Source organism: Tamandua tetradactyla, chromosome 4, assembly GCF_023851605.1.
Source record: "Tamandua tetradactyla isolate mTamTet1 chromosome 4, mTamTet1.pri, whole genome shotgun sequence".
Lineage (NCBI taxonomy): Eukaryota > Metazoa > Chordata > Mammalia > Pilosa > Myrmecophagidae > Tamandua > Tamandua tetradactyla.
In genome coordinates, this window is record NC_135330.1 from 168,360,600 (window position 1) to 168,383,398 (window position 22,799).

The 22,799-nt window shown below is 35.6% G+C and overlaps 1 protein-coding gene and 1 pseudogene across 1 annotated transcript in view; both read left to right on the plus strand.

Annotated features, from left to right (window-relative positions):
• UBAC2 (UBA domain containing 2) overlaps positions 1 to 22,799 on the plus strand; it is a 239,940-nt gene that overhangs the window by 209,471 nt on the left and 7,670 nt on the right. The window contains exon 8 of the mRNA XM_077158584.1: positions 9,927 to 10,049. Within this exon, the coding sequence (XP_077014699.1) occupies positions 9,927 to 10,049 (123 nt within the window). The remainder of the gene's footprint in view (positions 1 to 9,926; positions 10,050 to 22,799) is intronic.
• Positions 10,058 to 14,942, plus strand: LOC143681503 (galectin-8 pseudogene; annotated as a pseudogene).

A 22,799-nucleotide genomic window follows, 5' to 3' on the forward strand; every position in this document is an offset into this window, starting at 1 on the left:
ATATATAAATCTTATGCTCCATTTCAGTCATCAAAGATCTTATAATTTAATTGGAAAGACAGACTATCAACTCTAAAAAAATCGCATAACACTGAAAGATACAATGTCAAATATTAGAGATGATAATAGCTGAAATACAATATGCTCTTGGAATTCTTCAAGCTCTGTTTTAAATGCTTTACATGTATTTACTCATTTAATTCTCATAATATCCCTGTGAAGTGGATGCAGTTATTATTCCCATCTTAGTCATGAGAAAACTGAGGCTCAGAAAAGTTAAAAAAAAAAAAAAGTTTTTAAAAACTTCTTGACCAAAAGGGGGAAGAGATAAATAAGACAAAATAAAGTTTCAATTGCTGAGAGATTTCAAACAGAGTCGAGAGGTTATCCTGGAGGTTATTTTCATGCATTATATACTTATCCCTTTTTAGTTTATGGTGTATTAGAGTGGCTGGAGGGAAGTATCTGAAACTGTTGAGCTGTGTTCCAGTAGCCTTGATTCTCAAAGACAATTGTATAACAATATCACTTTTATAAATATGACTGTGTGATTGTGAAAACCTTGTGTCTGATGCTTCTTTTATCCAGGGTGTGGACAGATGAGTAAAAAAAATATATGGATAAATAAATGATAGGGAGGATAAGGGGTAAAATAAGATGGATAGATTGAAATACTAGTGGTCAGTGAGAGGAAAGGGTAAGAGGTATGGGATGTATGAGTTTTTTTCTCAATTTCTTTTCTGGAATGATGTAGATGTTCTAAAAATGATCATGGTGATGAATAAACAACTATGTGATGATATTGTGAGCTATTGATTGTACAACATGTATGGATTATATTTGTGTGAATATTTGTCAATAAAAATAATTTTAAAAAAAAACTTTGCTTAAGGTCACACAGTAAGTGACAGAGCTGGGATTTGAACTTACATATTCTGACTATAGTGACTGTGCTTGAAATCATTCTTTCTTCTAGCTCTTTTCCTTTTTGTCATAACTCCTTGGCATTGTTTTACTCCATGAAGTAATCATTAACTCATTTTCAGCCCCTATCTTGAACACATTGACAAAAAAATGTTTTGTACCCTCTTCTCCTTTATTTAAATCATTCACATCCTTTAAAATTGAATTCAAGCCCAGCATCCTCTTTGAGGTTTTACTATGGCTGCAGTTGTTCTCTGTCTATTCCTAATTTTTCTAACCGTTTAAATTTATACCTCATGGCTTTCCTTTTAATTATGCACCACCTTGCATTTTTCTGTTTTTGAATGCCTTGGCTTCCCCGGAGCAGATCATAAGCTCCATGTGAGTCTGGGCTTGTACTCACCCTTGGGAATTGTTAGTGCCCAAGGAGAGCCACTAAATTCTTTTGTTTTGGCTTATCTGATGTAGACACTCTACTTTATCAATCCTTTTCAGAATCCTTCAAAAGCTTTATAAGGTGTATTTCTGTTCCATGTAACCCCTGTTTGATAAAATGCTACAAAATGTTATTGCTCCTCAATTTGAAGAGTAGTCATTTATTTCTTTTCACGAAAAATTATATTTTATTTGAAAATCTCCTTACCAACTAATAACAAATATTTCATAAAACAGCTCTTCAAAATGCAAGCTGTTTCCTTTTTCCTTTTTAAAACATGTGGTTATTGCTTTTGAAGAAGACAAAGTGAAGGAAACATTTCCTGTTTGTAGAGGCTCATATTTAACCCTACAAAGTGTCAAAACATCCTAGTATGCAGAGCTCATGTACCTTTCTGATTTTTAAGTCTTTTTTTATTATCACAGCAGTAGAGGGACTGTTTTTGTTTTGTTTTGTTTTGCCTTCCCTTTCACTCTTATTCTCTTTTAAGAAATAAAGTGTTAACAGATCCAATTAAAGACTCATTCCCCATTCCATTGTCCTATAGCCATTGTGTTATATATGTATAATTTCCATACCTGTTTTTGTATCTTTACTACGTATGTGTATATCCTTGTTGCTCAAACCTCAGCATTGCACTTTGCGCCCCACTATTCTTTGTTGTAGGGGCTGACCTGTGCATTATAGGATGTTTAGCGGCACCCCTAGCCTCCACCCACTAAGATGCCAGTAGCACCACCACCACTCCCGCCCCACCCCACCACCCATCATGACAAACCAAAAATGTCTGCAAATATTGCCAAATTCCCCCACAGGGCAAGACCACTATCAGTATACATCCATAAAAATTGTTAAAATATTGTATGCACTATTGTTCTAAGTGAATTTTTTTTTGTTTACATAAATGGTTTAGTAGAAACATATTCTCATACATGTTCTTTGTTCATTCAACATTGCATTTTTGAGATTTTTCCATATTAATCAGCGTAGATAGATCTAATTCATATATTCTGGCTGCTGGTATAATATGTATTATGTAATAAGACCATTTATTATTTTATTTCCCTACTTAGAGACAGTCAAGTTTTTTTTTACATTTTCTTACTTAATATTATAATCAGTGCTTCAGACAAAAATGCTCCTCATAAATGCTTCTTAGGAACTTGTAGCTGCCTGGAAATGAGTTTGCCGCATCATAGAATATCCTCGGTTTTACTAAATATTGACAAATTGCTCTCAAGATGTTTGTGCCAATTTATACAATCATCAACAGTGTATAGTTTCTGTTTCCTTTACGTTTTATTTGATATTGGTATTTTCAGGCTTTTTTACTTTTGCCAGTCTTGTGGGTATGAAGTAACTTACTGTTTTCATCTGCATTTCCTTAATACTAGTGAATTTGACATCTTTTTATGTTTTATTGATTCAGGTTTTCCTCTTTTATAAATTGTCTATTCATATACATTATATGTTTTTCTCTTGAGTCACATAATTTTTCTCATTGTCTATCTGGATGTTGTTCTTTGTCAATTATATGTTTCTCTTAATTTTGGTTTGTCTAAAATTTGGTTTGTCTTTTAACTTTATGATTTTTTTTATCATACAAGTTCCAAATTTTAATGTAGTCAATTTAGCCATCCTTTTTCTTCTCAAAGTTTTAACAATTTTGCTTCTCCCATTTAAATCCTTAATCTATGTGGAATTTATTTTTATGCATGGTATGAAGTTAAGGTCTAATTTTGTCTTTTTACTTATCTGTAATCCCTACAGTTTCTTAAATGGTCTGTCCTTTCCCCACTGATTTGTAATGCTTTCTCTATCATATACCAAGAATATGGAAATTTCTAGGCTCTCTCCTTTGTGTTTCATTTTAATTTTTGCCTATCTTGTGCTAATGCCACACTGTTTAAATTCCTGTGACCTAACAGAAAATCAAATTATCTGGTAGAAAAATCCCTGCTAATTATACTCCTTCAAAATACTCATGTCTAGTTTTGAACCTTAACTCAACTTTAGTATAATTGGTCTAGTTCCACAAAAATGTACACGGATGCATGCACACACACCTACACATATTTTTGAATTTTGAGTATGCACCAGTTAGGAATAGGTTCAGCAAGGGCCAGAAAATCTAAAATAGCAGAAACCTAAACAAAGTAGAAGTTTACTCCTCTCTCATATGAAAGAAGTTCAGAAATTGACAGCCCAGGGCTTGGGCTACTTCACAAGGTTGTCAGAGACCCAGGCCTGTTTTATCTTGGCACTGCTTTATCCCCAGCACAAGGCTTTTTATTTCAACCAAGATACCTGCTGGAGCTCTGTGGTGCATCCACTTCCTTTAAGGATTTGTCCTAGAAGTTCCATATGCCCTTTCTGCTTGCATACCTTTAGTAGAACTTAGTCCACATTTGCTACTCCTACCTGTGGAGAAGCTGAGAAATGTAATGGTCTTGTTTCATAAAAAAAAAAAAAAAAAAAGGAGGTGTGATACAGCCATTGTGGAAAGAATCTAGTGTTTCCTCCCCAAGTTAAATATAGAATTACCACATGAACTGGCAATCCCATTTCCAGGAATATACCCAAAATAATTGAAAGCAGGAACTTGAACAGATTTCTGTATACCAATTTTCACACCAGCATTATTCCCAGTTGCCAAAAGATGGAAGCTACTCAAGTGTTCATCAATAGAAGAATGGATAAACAAAATGTGAGCTATACAAACAGTGAAATATTACTCAGCTATGAAAAGGGAAGCGGTTCTGATGCATGTATCCATGCATCAACATGGATGAACCTTGAAGACCTCATGTTGAATGAAATACACAGACACAAATGGATGAATATTGTGTGACCTCACTGATATGAAATAATTAGAAAAAGCAAATTCAAAGGGCCAAAATCTAGAATACAGATTACCAGTGGCTGGGATGAGTGCAAACAATGAGGACTTAGTGTTTAGTTGGCACAGAGTTTCTGTTTGGGTGATGGAAAAATCAGTAATGGATGGTGATAACTGTAGCACAACATTGGGGATGCTATTAACACCACTGAATTATATGTTTGAATGTGATTGGAAGGGGAAATTTTGTTTGGATGTTACTAGAACAGAAAAATGTTTTAAACTATAGGACTGTACAATACAAACAGTGCAACCTAAGGCATATTATGGATTATAGTGGATAATATAATTATAATACAATTTCAGCAATTGTAACCAAGTTCCTACACTAATGCAAAGTGTTAGGGAAAACTGTGTACGTGGACAAGTATATGGGAACTCTGTATTTTTTCATGATTTTTCTGTAAATCTGCAACTTCTTTAGTAGAAAATCTATTTTTAAAAGTTAAAAAAAAAAAGCAGGTATGTGGGGGCAGGGGGAAATATTGGTGGGACCAGTCAACTGCAGATTTCAATTGGCAGTCTCGTGATAAATTGCACTATTGAGTCTTTCCAGGCGTTAATGTGCTGAATCTTTCATTTTCATTGATTTAGGTCTTTTGATATCCTTCAGTCCTGTTTTGTTATTTTCTCCATAAAAACCTTGCAGATCTTTTGTTAGATTTAACTCCTAAGTACCTTATAGTTTTTATTATTTGTAACTAGTAAGTTTTTACACTTCTGTTTTCTAAGTGACCATAGTATAGGAAATGTTATTTTTATCATTTACTCTTTTATTATCTCTAATGTTCTGGAGACTATTTTGTATTTTCAGGTGGACAGTCATCACGTGTGAATAATGAGTTTTATTTCTACCTTTCCATCCTTATGCATTTTCTTCCTTTCTTCTCTTTTCTTTCATTCATTCATTCATTTATTTTTGGTCTTATGGCATGGTAATACTCCTGTAATAGATGGTCTTACAGTATGGTATGACTCATGGAATACAAGAGGTGGTGATAGCCTTTCTTGTCCTTTTGTGAAATGGGTACTAAATTTTATCAAATTGTTTTCATATCTTGTAATAATCATTTGGGTTTTCTTTAATCTGTTAATATGTGAATTAAGTTTTCATTAGAAAAAATATTTTCTAAGATTCCTGAGATAAACCCTAATATAGTACATCATACCAGATAATTTTTTTCATCACATAGTTGTAAATTCATCCCCATGATCATGTCTTAGAATATTTGTATCACTCCAGAAAAAGGAAAAAGAAGAAACTCATACATACCATACCCCCACCCCTCATCAACCATCCAATTTATTTTAACATTTGTTCCCCCCATTATTTATTTATTTTTAATCCATATTTTTTACTCATCTGTCCATATCATAGAAAAAAGGAGCATCAGACACAGGGTTTTCACAATCACACAGTCACAATGTAAAAGCTACATCATTATATAATCGTCTTAAAGAAACATGGCCACTGGAACACAGCTCTCCAACTTCAGGCACTTCCCTCCAGCCTCTCCAATACATCTTAAACTAAAAAGGGGATATCTATATAATGCATAAGAATAACCTCCAGGATAACCTTTTGACTCTATTTGAAATCTCTTAGCCACTGACACCTTATTTTGTCTCATTTCTCTTGGCCTATTGACCTGGCCGTCCCAACTGCCCACGAGAACACCAGGCATTCTCCATGAACTTTCCCCGTCGCTCACCATTCCCCCAAGGGGACTGTGCAAATACTGTTATTCAATGTTTAAGTCATTCTGGGATTCAGATAATAATTTTTTAACTATTGTTACATTGAGTTTGCTAATATTTTGTTGAGGATTATTGCTTTTGTGTTCATAAGTGAAAAGCAAATTGTCCTATAATTTTTCTTTCTCTTGATGCCTTGTCTGATTTTGGAAACAAAGTTTTTCACTAGTCACAAAAAAATAGGTGGGGGAATTTTCCTTCTCTTTTTGTTCTCTAGAAGGACATCTGGTATATGATAGAAAGTCTTTAAAGGTTTCATAGACTTTACCTATAAATTTTCGATGGGTAGATTTTTAAGTATTATTTCAAGTACAGTAATGACTAGAAGTCTGTAGTCAGGTTTTCTATTTTCTTCTGTAACTTTTTATTGACGTATAACATGTATTTTAAAAAGTGCACATAGCAAAGTACGTGAACATATCCTTGAGTGTACTCCTCCATGAAATTTCACAAACTGAATCCAGTTATGGAATCAGTTTCCATATCAAGAAACAGAACATCTCCAGCATCCCAAAAGCCCATTAGAGTTCCTGTCTTCTTTCAGGGAATCTACTATTCTGACTTGTAAGTACATGGATTCTTTTATTTTGGTTTTTTTTAATACATTGTATAAAAGTAATCGTATAAATGTCCTTTGGGGTGTTCTGTTGCTTTTGTTCCAACATTACATTTGAAAAATCATTCATATTGTTGTATATAATTATTGTTTGTTCTGTCTACTATATAGTATTATATTATCTGAATATATCATGATTTATCCACGTCACTTGAAAGGCACTTGGTTAGTTTCCAGTCTGTGACTATGAATAATGCTGCTGTGAAAATTCTCGTTCATGTCTTTGGTGCGCATGTTTGCATTTCTGCTGGGTGTAGTTCTGGAAGTAGAATTGCTCAGCCATACATGTGTTCAGCTTTAGTAGATGCTCCTGAACAGTTTTCAGAGATGGTTACAAATTTCTGTTTCCTTAGTTGGCTTGAGTACTTTGCAGTTTTCTAGGAAATTGTCCATTTCATCAGTGTTCAAAGTTATTGGTATGAGTAAGGTATTCCCAGAACTTTAAAATCTACCTGTATATCCCTATTGTTATTCCTAATATTATTTATTTGTGCTTCTACCATTTTCTTTTCATCAATATTGTCAGGTTTATCCTTTTTATTATTATTATTTCTTTTCAAACAACCAACATTAGATTTTGTTGATTCCCTCTATTGTGTCTTTGTTTTTCACTTTATTAGCATTTATTCTTAGCCTTTTATTTCATTCTTTCTCTTTTCTTTAAGGTATTGAGACATTCTCTAACATCTTAAATTGTATGTACTTCACGCTTTAATTTTCAGTCTTTTCTATACATTTAGGCTCAAAATGTCATTCTAAACTATGTAATTACATCCCGTAAGTGTTGATAAGTGATAGTTTTATTTATTCAGTTTTAAATATATTCTAATTTCTGTTATGATTTTTTTTTATTTCCAAATGTGTGAATTTTAGTTTGTTTTGTTTTAGTCATCATTTTGATACTGATTTCTAATTTAATTGCCTTGTAGTGGGAGAATATAGTTTGTAAAATATTTTGTATTTTGTATTTCTGGACAATTTCATATAGGACTTAGTGCAGTTACTTTTTATAAATATTTATGTGTAAAATAAAAGATTTGAGTACCAGCTATATATGTACATTTAGAAAAACTTATTTGTATTTTATGTTATAAATTTTTGTCTGCTGGTAGAAATGAATACAACTACTAAGAGTTGTATGCTAAAAATTAAATATATAAGTAGAGTTTTCCACTTCTCTTGTAATTTTGTTACTTTTTTGTTTTCTATATCTTGCTATAGTGTTATATGCAATAATAAAGATATATTCTAATCAATTTATCTCTAATAATGGCTTTTTTGCTTTTGAAGTCTATTTGGCATAAATATAGTTGCATCAGCTTTCTGTGAGTAATGTTTCTCTATTTCTTTTCTCATCTTTTCATGTCACCTTGTCTATATCTATTCATTTTAGGATTTGTCTATTTGGTGGGTGAAATTAGGAGAGGTTTTTTTAATTGAAAATCTCTGTCTTTCAGCCCCTGAGTTTTGACCATGTGTATTTATTGTGTTCACTAAAATATTTAAATTTATTTCTACCAGTGCCTCTCCAGAAAAGTTTTGCATAATGCCTACATTTTAAACTTTCATAATTTTTTCATACCTATATGGGTTTTTTTTAGTATCTTATTCTTTTTATACTTTTTAAGTTCTTTTACATACTAGTCACTTAAGAATTTTTTTTTTTAATTCTAATTTTATAGTTATTTTCAGATTCTTCTAAATTTAAGTTTTGGGGGTTCTAATCCTTTTTATTGTGCTTGCTGACTTTTGCTTATGATGGACTGCTTCCACATGGGTTTTATAATTTTGAATTCTGAGTCTTTCCTCTTTGGAGCTTTATTTATAAATCTGATGTAATCTCCAAGATAAAAGAGTGTCTCTCCAGCGTAATTTTGCATTTGCTTCTGGTTGGCTCCTTAGATTTATCCTTCTCATCCCAGAACTAATTTTTATGTAATATTTTTTTATTTGATTCGTTCTTACACCACATACATACTATGACCTTAACCACAGATTTGCCTTCAGTTTTAAATCTCAGGTAAGGCCAAGATTCCTGCTCTCTCCCTGAGGAAGATAAGTTTTTTGTTTTCATTTTTCTCATCCTCCCTTTCACTGAAAGTATTGTGACCTGAGTATTATGCCTTTATGTAGGTAGCTGGGCTCAGAGTTACTACCCCTTTCAGACCCAAGGCCTTATCTCCGGAACCCAGATAGATGTTAACCCAAATGGTTGTGGATTAACAGAATTTATGTGTACCCTTATACGCCATTCTTGGCAAGTCACTGCCTTCCTGCTCTAGTTTTTAATGCCTCCTTGTTTCTGGCATCTTGGCACTTCCATTTCTTCCTTTTGTGTTGAGCTATATATATAAAATACTTTTATTATATTTTATCTAGAATTTTAGATGTTTTTAGTAGGAAGGTTTCAGGTTATCTTGTTCTCTGGTTTTACCAGAACTGAAAGACATCTAGAAATGGAGATGTGATAAAGTCAAACAAAGATTGCCATATTGCTAAAAACGTAGATTTTTTTTAAATTGTAATACAATGCATCTTTCTTCACATGGTGACTTTGTTTTTCATCAGTAAAATAGGACAAATACAATTGGCACTACCATCAGTCTTAATTTGTCCCCAGAGCCACTCTCAAGAGGATGACTATTGAACCTTACATCTGAACCTGTTTGTCCCTATTTGTAAGATTTCCCTTTACACACTCCTATCCGTGAGCCTATTACAATCTGCCATCTCCCTCCACTAAGCATGCTCAGAATTTACTTTTAAAATGAAGGAGAAGGAGGAAAAGGAAGAGGATTTTGAAGAGCTGCTGCAGGAAACTCCAGATTTCTGTTGGCCTGCAGTGAATTAGCTTCCTCTCCATATCTTCTTTCCTGCCACATCTAGCAGCTAAGAACAAAACTGAGTTGGGGGTGGGCCACGCGGTTCAGTGGGCAGAGTTCTAGCCTGCCATGCCGGAGACCTGGGTTCGATTCCTGATGTCTGCCCATGCAAAAAAAAAACAAACTGAGTTGGGATGCTGTGAGGCTGAGGTTAAGAATATCTGCCTTCCAGAGTCAAATTGCACAAATAGCTTTGAAAGTGTCAGTTAACTACTTATGCACCTACAGCAGGTTACCTATTTTTTCATATTGATTAAAAGATGTTGTGATAATTTAGAATTTGAATTAGTTGTGTAATGCAGATAAATATAACTCTTTTCTAGTCCACAGATATGATTGCATTTAAAAAGAAAACTCAGATACTCTGATGCTCCTATTCCCATGTATGATAATTGTGTCTTGGTCTGTTTTTAGGGAGGAATGATCAACTGGAATCGTCTTTTTCCTCCTTTACGTCAGCGACGAGATATAAACTATCAGGATGGTCGGCAATCTGAACAACAAGCATCTCCTCCTCTAGAGGTTTCTGAAGAACAGGTAATCAGTAATATTTGGTACTTACCCTAAATCCGTGCTTCCAACGTCAAGCAGTTTTAGTTAACAAGGCTTAAAAGAAGTCAGGCATGTAAATAAATACAAATATTTTAATAGCAACTAAACTGCAACCTGTAATAGTCGTAGAGACTTTGGAACTTTGTTGGCTATTGTAAGGCTTATGAGTTTGAGGAAGACACGATTTGAAAAGAACAATGCATTGTAGTAGCTTATTTTAAAACTGTAATATTTTATATAAATAAAAACATACATGTATACATAAATACATAAATGTAAATAATAAGAAACTAATGAAATTGGTTCCTTATAATAGGTAGGGAAGAAGAAGATGGAAGAATGAGGAGGGAGTAGCACTTCTCTGAGAATAATACTTTTGTATGGTTTCACTTGGTGATCATTTTACTGTTTTACATATTCAAAAATCAAATCAACAAAGATGACAGACAAATATAAAACTAAAAAGAAAAATGATACAACAGTATTTCAAATGAGTAACAAAATGACACTGAAAAATTAATATCAGTAAGATTTGAACATAATATACCTTCAGTTTAAAAGAACTACAAACAAATCTTAAACTCTTCTTAGTAGCTTTGTTTTTCAGAGTGGTCTAAATATAACAATTCCAAAATTTTGTAGGTTTGAGCAAATGAGAAATATATTGATCTTACAATATGTATTATAATAGAAGACAGAAAATGCAAATATACAACAGGGAAAGGCAAGGAAGAACCCCATGGGTCTGGATTGACTAATTTAAATAAATATATGTGTATGTGTATGTGTGTGTGTGTGTGCGCGTACATACGTGTGCGTGCACGTGCATGTATGTTAACTGAAAAGGCTCAGAAGCAATGACATCCTAGTAGCAGTGAACACACCTGGTGTCCTATTCTTGGTTTCCAAGTACTTTTCCCCACTAAAAGGAACCAGATCTCTTTAGAGAAATAATGGATTCCAGGCCCTGGGGTAAATAAGGTACAAGATGATCCAGGATTTGCCAAGACGTAAGGAAGTGCTCAGTTACCCATGGAGGCATGTCACAAGGACATCAGAGCCAGCTCGAAGAGGATCCTACCAGCCAAATCTGGGACATCAGATTTGAGTATCAAAATAATGAGATCAGAAGAAAGCCATGGAAGCAAGAAGCTGAAATCAAAGAAACCCTGGAAGAGAAGAGGGAGACCAGCAGACGCCACTGTGTACCTTACCGTGAGACAGAAGTCCAGGATCGCTGGCACTCGGGTCTTTGGGGGAAAGCATCATTTGACGATGCCTTGATTTGGACATTTCTCTTAGCCTCAAAACTGTAAGCTTCAAGTGGCTCACAGTCCAATTCCCGAGGTTGTGCAGGAGGCAGGTGCTGGGTGGCAGGCAGTAGCAGGGCCTGGGCAGCCCAGAGCAGAGCCACTTGATAGCCCCAGGAAGTAGATGCGGGACTGACAGTGTCTTCCCAGGGATGCACAAACTGGGATGTGGAAGCCAGCTGACTCCTCTCACTTCCCTTAGCTGCCCATGAGCACTCTGTTTTGGAACCCAGACTACATACTGCAACTGGACAAACATCCATCTGCTTGGAGCACCTGGAATGCCAGTCCTGAGGACAAGCACCTCAATTTCAGTCTGGGAAGCCTTTTAAAGAAATTAATGTAAAATCATACATCATACAAGGAAGAAAAACTCCAGTCAACAATAAGGTGGAAAAGAACAATGCTGGCTTTAAACAACCTACAGATGTCCTCTATAAGCCAGTAATGTCCTGTGTTGGCACCGTTTCTGAGCAGTTGGAGCCTGTTACTTTAATTATAATACATGGGCATGTTCCTAGTGATGCAGACAGGTTCCAAGTAGGCTTTCAGTGTAGCAGCAGCGTCAAGCCTCGAGCTGATGTAGCCTTTCATTTCAACCCGTGTTTCAAAAGGGCCAACTGCGTTCACTGCAATACTCTGAAAAATGAAAAATGGGGATGGAAAGAGATCACCCAGGGCATGTCTTTCAAGAAAGAAAAACCTTTTGAAATAGTGACTATAGTGCTGAAGGACAAATTCCAGGTTACATAAATGAAGAATATATACTACACTTTGCCCACAGGATTAGCCCAGAGAAAGTAGAAACTGTGGGTATTTATGGCAAAGTCAGCATTTACTCAGTTGGTTTTAGCATCTGCTCAGATTTGCAAGGTACCCAAGGATCGTCTCTGGAACTGACAGAAATAAATAGAGAAAATATGCAAAAGTCTAACACTTCCCAGTTTACTATTTTTTGCAAGGCTGAACTCCTCAATGGGTCATGGAGGAACTGATGTCATTAAAGGAGATGTAAATATAGACGCTAAAAGATTTAGTGTTGATCTAAAAGCAGGAAAATCAGAGGATATTGCTCTATACTTGAACCTATGCCTGGACATTAAAGCATTTGTAGAAATTCTTCAGGTGGAGAAGAAAAAAATACTTCCTGTTTCCCGTTTAGTATTGGTTGTGCTTTGAGGTGATAATTTATTGTGATGTTAAAGAATTCAAAATTGTGGAGAATGGTATATAGAGCCTGAAGTACAAAACAGATTTAAAGGGCTTAGCAATATTGACACACTGGAAATTGATGGAGACATCAACATATTGGAAGTGAGTAGCTGGTAATTGACATGATTGCTAAAAAAACTAAAATACAAAATTTTTTTGTATATATAATCATGTCTCCTCTTCAGTCTCCTTTAATTTGTAATGGTTTATGACACTGGTATTTATACCTATATAATACTGGCCTTGTTAAAAAAAAAAAAAAAAGAAATGGGGACAGTAATGTAATCGAATCCAATAGGAAAAAAAGAATCAATGAGTTCATACCTGTATTAATAAGTACATATTTGCATACATACATATACACACACAGGGAAAAAGAAAATGCTTTTCCTTTCAGTGGAATGCCAGGTAATAAATATAGGAAGAATGATGGCATCAGAAAATCGCTGTTTTGTAACCATCATAGCAAAAATTGATTCAGGGAAGAATCAGTGATATGTGAATGATAAGATACTTATAGAATCTTAAAGTATCTCCTGACAAATAACTTACTGGTTACAAAAGGAAAATATTAACTTGCATTGAGAAGTTAGACACCACTAGCCTTGCCAATGATGGAATAAAGAGGCATCATACCCTCCAGATATGCCTTGCAAAGGATACAACATCGGTTATGAATTGTAGTAAAAAAATGTATAAATCTAACTTAACCACAAGGAAAAATCAGACAAACTCAGTTTGAAGGACATACTATAAAAAATCTGGCCTGTATTCGTCAAAAATACCAGTGTCATAAACCATTACAAATTAAAGGAGACTGAAGAGAAGACATGATAACTGAACGTAGGACATGATCCTAGACTGGAATCTGTACTACAAAAAAAATCCTTTTACAAAGGATATTTTAGAGTCAGTTGATGAAATGAAACTGTACATTAAAAAACAGTATTATATCAATGTAAACTTCCTAGAATTTGCTATCTATATTGTGCTTAGGAAAGTTCTTAGGCAAAACACACCAAAGTATTTTGGGATAAAGGGACGTGATATATGCAGCCTACTATCCAATGGCTCAGGAAAAACTAATGTGTCCATGGGTATATGTTTAAGGACAGAGAGAGAGAGAAACTGACAAAAATAAGAATTGATTAATTTAGTTGAAGACTAAGCAAGTGTTCTTGGTACTATTCTTGAAAGTTTCCTACAAATCTGAAATTACTTCAAACTAGAAAGTTTAAAAGCTATACAATTTAGAACATGTGACAACACTTTGACATTTCATGTGGAAATTTCTTTCTTCTTATCACACAAAACAAATTGGGGTCCGTTGGTCGTACCACCCAAACCATCCATCCCCATCCCTCTCTGCAGGTTGAACAAATGCCAGTCAAATCCAAGGCAGCCAGGCAGTATGGCAAAGTCTATCGTGACTTTTTTTCTGAAACTCGAGAAGTGCCCCTGAGCAGTGCTTCCACTGTCACCCTTGCATTAGGCCATGATTAATGCTTTTGAGAGAAACAATTTAATGTGCCTGATGGCATTGAACCAGCTCTTCCCCTTTGAACTTTTCAGCCCAGATTGATAATTTCAGTAACTTTTTAAGATTGAGAGGTGCTTTATGGAGCCATAGCTCTTTTCTTCCACTTCTATTAGAGGATTTCTAGAAAAATGTAATTCCCATTGATAAGAAAATGAAATCCAATAATTGCAATTGTTAAATCTTTCTGGTGGGAGCTTAAAAAATAATACCCTCATTCTGGTGAGAAGTGTCAAAGTTCTGTTATTTGACCGTTTAATTGGCATAACAGTGAATCACATTCCTCCCAAGGCATCCGTTAACAGTCTGAAGTAGTTAAAGGTGAGATATTTTTTAGTTTTGGCATGTTGAAAAAAAAAGTGTCAAAACGTGAGAACAAGAAGAACATGTGTTATTTTGAAGTCTTTAGTTTTTTTTTTCTTTAATGAATCATTTTTCCTTCATCCTCAAAGAATAACAATGAGGTTAATGTGTTGTCAATCTCAGTTTAAAACAGCATGGAATTCTTCCTTGCTTGTGTTGTGAAAAGAGGTTGTTTTTAATATATACTGTCTTATTCATTGATTCTCTAAATTTTGTGTCTCTGTTTCTTGATTATCTTGAAAATAGCACCTAACTGTCATCTCATTAAAGGCATAAAGTCCTCACTGGATTATTATGTACTCTTAGTATTTCTTGAGGCAGGTGCTATAGAGACTATAAAAAGATATTTTTCTTACCCTCAAGACTTTTACAATAAAGTTTAAAAATTTACTGTTAGTGTATAATCTTTTGATTAGTTTGGTGATGCTAGACACTATCTAAAGTATTATTTCTTAATAACACATTAAAATAGTTTGAATTAACAAAACTTAAAGCTTAATATTCTAAGCATGCTTGTATTTTCTTAACTTAAATATCAGTCATGTGATTTTTATGCATTAAGAAACTTTAAGAATTTTCTAAACTGAGAAAAGTCATTTAATTTTTCTATTTATAAAAATTCAAAATGATAATTTAAACTTTTTCTGATATAACAAGTACTTTAGGAATTTTAGTGACAGTTCTTAAGAAATGCTAGTAGATAGGAAAATTATGCCAGGTATTTTTAAAACAAAGAATATTCTAAGAAAGAATGTGCATCCCTTATTAAACCCAGTACTCTAACATACAATCATAGAAAATTTTCACTAGCTTTTCTACTGCTGCTATTGTTAGGTTTCTGGATTTTTAGCTCCTCAAATTCCATTCCTACCTTTTCTCTGTTATTCACTGAGTAGGCTCAGCGCACCCTTGCCAATTCATGACTCCTTGAAAACATAATCCCTGCCCCTTTTAAGAATATTCCAAAACCAACAGCCACCCAAAAAAGTCTCTTTAACAACCAAATGCACTCAAATGTCTGCTATCTTAAAAGTAAGTATATCCATTATTCGCTCTCCCCTCTGAGCGCATGTGCGCGCCCTCTCTCTCTCTCCCTCTCTCTCTCTCATGGATGTTATACTATACCCATATATCTAATACTCAAAATTAACCAGTAATGAGAGTTTGTCCTATTTTACTTTAGAATTTTTTTAATCAATGAGGAAAACGCTCATCAAGCTTTTCTCTTTTGAACCCACCTGAAGCTTAGAAAACGACTCTTCAATTTATACTTTTTGGGACACATAGGCAAAATCAGACGAGACTAAACCAAAGTTAGGACTTAAGAAAAGGAAGATAAACACAAACTTCTATTCATTTCTTTCATTCTGTTAGTCACCCAACAGTTATTAACTGTCTGCTCTGCACCAAGCTAAACACTGTACTAGGGACTTTAAGAGATAAAAAAGGCTGTTTCCTCTGTAGAACCTAGTATAAGAGAGATAGCACAAATAAGCAGCTCTATTAAAGTGTTATAAATGCTGTGGAAACTGAGACCAGATGGCAAATATTGTGAGGTTGGGAGCAGTGGCATCTGTAAAGATGTGGCACGGTGAAAATGTGAATCTAAAAAAAGTGGCATGGTGAAAGAGTGTATCTATTTTGGGAAAACACAAGTAGGTGAGGTGAGGGTGGAAGGTGACTGGTGGGGAGAAGAAGACCGCCTGGTGAAGAGCTGGGGGGAAAGGAGGCTCCTGTACAGTGCAGTGGAGTTACACTGTCATCCTTTAGGCATTAAGGAACCATGGAAGGAATTTGAACAGGAAAATAACATCAGGTTTCCCTAGAGATTGGAGGAGGAAGGGACAAATAATCATATCATGTACAGTCAGTTCTCATTATTCATGGTAGTGTGTTCTATATAGTCACTGCAAACAATGAATTAACAAATGCCAAACCATTACTCCTGGAGTAATTACAGAGTTCCGATGAGCCTGTGGTCACAAAATTTTCACCTGCCAACCAATACATAGCTTTGTTTTATGTGTTTTTCTTATTTACTGTATATTGTTAACTTATTAACATTGAACTCACCACCAACCACACTATAACATGTGCCCAAATGAAGCTTATATAACATATTTTCTATGTAAAGCATATTGCAGCCTTCTTGGCTTAGGACCACTAGACAGCACGTCAGCACTACTCTTAGGAACATATTAAATAGTGAAATCACCAAAAAACGTAAAAATGTATTAAACATGGCCCTAAATATACCATGAGAAGGATATTGTTTTGGTATGAGAGCTGAAACAAGACGGTAGAACATAGCCTTGTTGGACCTCACCTAGGAACTTGCACTTTGGGTGACTCAATTATTTCACAGCTCTGCACATGTCCATGAATGAGCATGAAAGTGCCATGAGTATTGATTTGGGGATTTTAAAAAAATTTTTGCAATTAGGCAAGTTCACAAATACAGAATCCATGAATGATGAGGCAAATTCACAAATACAGAATCCATGAATGATGAGGGTTGACTGTATATAATTTCTTCATCTCTGCCTAGAAACCCTGGTATAAATCTTGATAATTACAAGGCTCTTACCCTATATTTATAATATATGAGGCATGTTTTATGGATTCCATTTATGTCCTCTGAAATTTCGATTGGCCCAAGTGGACAGAGAATGGCTTTATGCACATAGGCATTATTTTTACTCTTAGCTGATAGATGTGCTTGGTATTAGAGAATCTAAGTCTTAGTGAGGTTCTCTTCTCATCTCAGAAATCCTCACTACTGACCACAATATCTACTCATTAACTCCAAAATACTCACCTTATGGAAACAAAACCCTTAGTGGTATTTGTTTTGAGGTATGCCTTAAAGTTCTCTGAATATTTATAATTATAATGAATTGGATATTTGTATAATTTGAATGCTGCTTGCTTTCCCTGATAGACAGTAAGCTCCATGAGGGGCTGGTACCATGTCTGCCTTGTTTCACACTAAACACAACACTAAAACAGCCTGACACACGGAAGGTGCTTCGATATTGGTTGAGGGAAGGAGTAACTAGAGAAAGGCTGAATGTGCAGGTGTGGTCAGTGGACTTCCTATCATAATAATTGTCATCACTGAAAAATTTTTTAGGGAATGGTACTGTGTCAGGTATTTTCATTTCTAACTCTAGCAGTTAGGAAATGTGCTTTCTAACACAATTGCAAAGTTGAATCTGTTAAAATAAAATATTGGGTGGTGTGGTAGTTAGATTCAGTTGTCAGCCCAGGCCCTTGGAGATGAAGAAAGAAATCACCCCGGGGAACATTGTTGGAACCCAGAGGCCTGGAGAGAAGGCCAGCAGAGACCATCGTGTGCCTTCCCACGTAAGAAAGAGCCTCAGATGAAAGTTAGCTGCCTTTCCTCTGAAGAACTAACAAAATAAATCCCCTTTTATTAAAAGCCAATCCGTCTCTGGTGTGTTGCATTCCGGCAGCTAACAAACTAGAACAGGTGGCAATCAGGTAACTACTGGTTTTTACTGGGTGGCGAATTCTGCTGGGTACTCCAAAATATATAAGCAGAGTTGCTCATGCAGCCTTCATTGAGGACCTGGTAAGTACCAAACCCTGAATTAAGCAGCAGGAGTGCAAAAACTAGGGGCACTGAGAGACCTACTGCTGAGCAGCCAACAGCCTGGTCAAGACTTAACAAGAACAGTTCGTGCAGTTGGTACGTATGATAAAGGGAGTTCAGTTTTTCTAAAAAGGAAGAAAATGGTCAGATAACAGGGAAGGAGACCTGTGCTGACCCACAAGACTCTTGCATCAGGATGGGGGTGGTGTGGAAGAGGCGGCTTGCCCCACTAGCTAACAAATAATAGTTACAATGAAGGGCAGGAAGGGTGAGCCACATCTTAGGATAGCCCATTACTCCTCCTGGCAGGCTTCTCCTGAAGGGTGTCCGTGCAAACAGGAAAGTGATCTGCCCTGAATGGGCAACCCAGCATGGGATCAAGTGGGAAGTGTCTTTCAGGTAGGCATCAGTTCCTACAAGCATTAGAATTTGGGAAGTAAGAAACAAAAAAAAAAAAAAATTGTTTTTGACACACTTAACTTAAAGGGAAGTTAACAAAAACCACAGTCTTATTTGAACAAAACAAGCAGGGGAGTATTTTACTGAAAGGAATTACCATTGGAGTGAATGTCCTACTGTTTCACTTGTGCCAAAGAGTGGTTGAATTGCAAGTATAATATCAAAATGGGATTTCATTGGTTTTCTTCAGTAAGAATTACTTTGAGTTACTAGGAAAACAAGGTATCTATCCCAAATCACAGAAGATATTAAAGCTAAAGAAAAAAAGGAAAGAAAAAGATAATGGGTACAGGTTTATCTCTGTCTTTATAAGTTTCTTTTCTCATTCAGCATGATCTCTCTTTGAAAAGCAGATTATAGGCAAAATGTATTTCATCTTTTCTCTTTTGGAACATTTTCAGAAAACTGGCAGAGCTCTTTGGGCTTTGGTGCCTCCTTGATATCCTTTAAGTCAAATTCTCTCATCATTACCTCTACGAAGTCAAGTTTTCAGTTACGGAAAATAGGCATTGGAGACATTACATGTTGGTAGTTGTAGTTTTTATGGATAAGTGGGTATGGAAGATAGGATAAGCACAGCACCCTCTTGGAACACTAACTGAACTATAGCTGATCTCTAAACGACGTTAGAGAAAAGGATCATTCAGATTTTTAGACTAGAAACTAAGATGAATCTTATGGTGAGAAGTTTTAGACCAAAACATTCCTGTGATGCATAAGCAGAAGAGAGCAGGTACTTGCTCTGCTCTGAATTGGCCAAAGAATGTTGAAGGAAATACTTTTTGTTTGTTTCTGGTTTTGGTTTTTTTTGGGGGGTGGGGGAGAGGTGCATGGTTCAGAAATCGAACCCTTGTCTCCCACATGGCAGGAAAAGATTCTACCACTGAACTACCCATGCACCACCCAGGAAATGCTTTTTTAAAAAATTGCTATGGGACATTTTTTAAGTTTTTCAGACTACTTCAAATCTAGTCAATCCAAAATAAAGCCTCAGTGGCTGAGAGGTTTCAAACAGAGTTGAGAGGTTACCCTGGAGGTTATTCTTATGCATTATATAGATATCCCCTTTTAGTTTATGGTGTATTGGAGTGGCTGGAGGAAAGTACCTGAAGCTGTTGAGCTGTCTTCCAGTAGCCTTGATTCTTGATGACAATTGTGTAACAATACAGCTTTTACAACGTGACTGTATGGTTGTGAAAACCTTGTGTCTCATGCTTCTTTTATCTAGGGTATGGACAGATGAGTAAAGAATATGGATAAAAATAAATAATACGGGGGCAAAGGTTAAAATAGATTGGGTAGATGGAAATACTAGTGGTCCATGAGAGGGAGGAGTAAGGGGTATGGTACATATGAGTTTTTTTCTTTTTATTTCATTTTCTGGAGTGATGCAAATGTTCTGAAAAATGATCATGGTGATGAATACACAGCTATGTGATGATATTGTGAGCCATTGATTGTACATCATGTATGGAATGTTTATGTGTTAAGATTTATCAATATAAATATTGGGGGGGGAAAAAACCTAGTCAGTCCATTCTGATTGAGAATGCAAACTACACGTTTTGCCCTGCTATTGCCTCTGCTTACATTAGAAAATGTATATTATTTTAGCATGTTTCTTTTGAAGAGCTCTTAAGTGTCTTACCAGCTTTCCCATTTTGTCCTCAAGATGTTTATTGGCCGTCTTCCCCCAACAGGCTGTTAGTTCCTTAAAGAACACATATCTATAAACTAACGCACTTTCACATCCACCACTTCTCTAGTTACTCGTTCTCTAAATCAATATCAGAGCACCTTTTATGTGTCAGGCTCTGCTCTAGGTGGTTGGGAAACAAGGCAGACATTGTCCCAGCCCTCATGGAGCTTACTGTCCACCGGGGAAAGCAGACGACATGCAAGTCATAACACAAATACTCAACTCCTGAGTGTAGGTCCTTAAAGGATATATTGAGTAAATATTTTTTTAATTAATGACATTCTTCTATTCTAACAACTTGATTTAAGCTAATCATGCTGTATTTTTATCTTCTGATCAAGTGATTTTTACACTGAAAATTTCTCTTCACATGGATGTTAGATCAGATCAAGTAACAGATGGTTCACATTCCAATGGCTAAACTAAAAGAAACAGGAAACAGCCTGCAGAGAAAAAGAATTACTTTAGGCTTTCCATGTGATTTAATATGTTTTGTGGCTATACTTTGAATGTGGAGAGGTAGACTTGAGTATCTGTAAAAAACATTATTTATATCATTGTCATAATTGAGGATTTGCTAGAATTTATAGATAGAACGTATTTCCAAGAACCATTAAAATAATGTATTTATTAGAATTTTATGCTTACATTTTAAAAAGAAGATTTTTCCTTTCTCACTGACTTCATTCAGTCATATCATGTTACTTTTCTTAGTCCATTTCTTATTTATACCATTTCAACCTTAGAGATATGTAGGAAGAGTCACTCTTTGGTTTGTTTTTAAATGTGGTTGTATTCAACCGCATGTGTATATATGGATGTTTTTAGCTGTGGTGCCAGGATTTAATTAGGTTTCCTGTGATCAGGAGAGGAGTGTGGGTTTCAGCCATGACAACAATGACCAGGGTTCCATAAGAGTGAGGGTGTGGGTGTAATTTTCTGATCAGAAACTCTCCTTCTGGCTGTTCTGTGCTAGGAGAGGCCCACTCTAAAAATGATGCTACACTTGATTATCGTTAAAGACACATCAGTTCATTGGCCAGCAAAGGATATAAAAGTAATGATGTGGAAACATATTAAAGTGAACACCACCTAAATCCTAGCCCAGCCTCTCCAGAACAACAGATAGTTCCATCTCCCTACCTCATATTAGTGACAGTCCTTCCAATATCAAAAATTTAGAATTGCCATAGCCCAAACACCCCTAAAGAGAAGGATGGAAAGATCAAAGGTGATGATGGAGTTATACAGAGAAGATAGGATTTAACAAATGAATATGAATGTTGAATTATTAAATTGATACCTCTTTTAGTCTCCAGTATTTTAGAGCAGCTAGAAGTTAAAACCTAAAATTGTGAAATTGTAACCCATGTCAAAGTCTGAAATATGTTCTATAACTAATTGTGGTGCTGTGCTTTGAAATTTATAGCTTTTTTGTATATATGTTATTTTTCACAAAAAGAGAAGGAAAAAAGTCGATTGTGATGATAAAAAATGTTTAAGCCCTCTAGCCTCCTGTATTCTGGAGCAGCTAGAAGGAAAAATATGAGAGGGGCATATGGTAGCCCATGACAAACTCTGGGATCTGTCCTGTAACCATTTGTTGAAGAATGCTTTGAAAACTATTTCTTTTTTATTTCTTTGCTTTGCATATATTTATACTATACAATAAAAAAAAGTTTAAAAAGAAAAAAAGTAAATGCCAGAAACAAAATCCCCAGATCCTAAAGGCTTGAGGTTGGTTTTGCCACATTGTCAAAGCCTCTGTCTGAACTGAGGCCTGAGAGAGTCTGAGTTCAGGGAGAAGGATTTTCATACATCTAACCCAAACGCTTTTACTTTTACGTAGGGTAGTAATGACCATAGGATGTAATGTTTATTGAGCACCCTTTCTCACTAATCTAGGCCTTTCTCAAAACTGTGAGAAAACCGAGAGCCAAAGGCTTTCATTCCTGGTTAAGGTCATGGAGTGGATATGTGGGGTAAAGGCACTAACCCCAGACTCAAGTTCTTCCTGGCCTCTGAAGGCGCCCACTCCCAGTAGGGATCGTTGTGTGGTTCTCCTGCTTTCCATTCACATCTTAAATGGCTCCTTTCCTTTTATTTTAAGGAATTGTGAACTTCTGGAATCCTGTCTCTATTTTGCTTACCTGACTATAGTTCTGCACATTTGAGTTCACAAGTTCATGCCTTTTGACTTCAGCCTTTCATACAAGTAATAAGATGCCCTAGGATTGAGCAAAGTGGGCTTCTCTGAGTAGATAAGGTCAAAAAGCAGTAACTTTATTATTCACCGAAGAGAGCTATAAGCAAATGTTCTCTGTGTTGCTAGTTTTTGCTCCAGTTCTTGTCTTCGGGACTATTAACCTCAGAAGTTACTAGAGAAAGGACAGCAGTAGAGCACCAGCAGACTTGGGCGGCCCACCCAGTCACTCTGCCATTATAGGATGGAAGCAGTTAAACCAGCCTCCCTTCTGAACCGTTATCTCTGTACTTCTCCTAATCATTACTGACTGAGTAGGATCCACATGCCCAAACC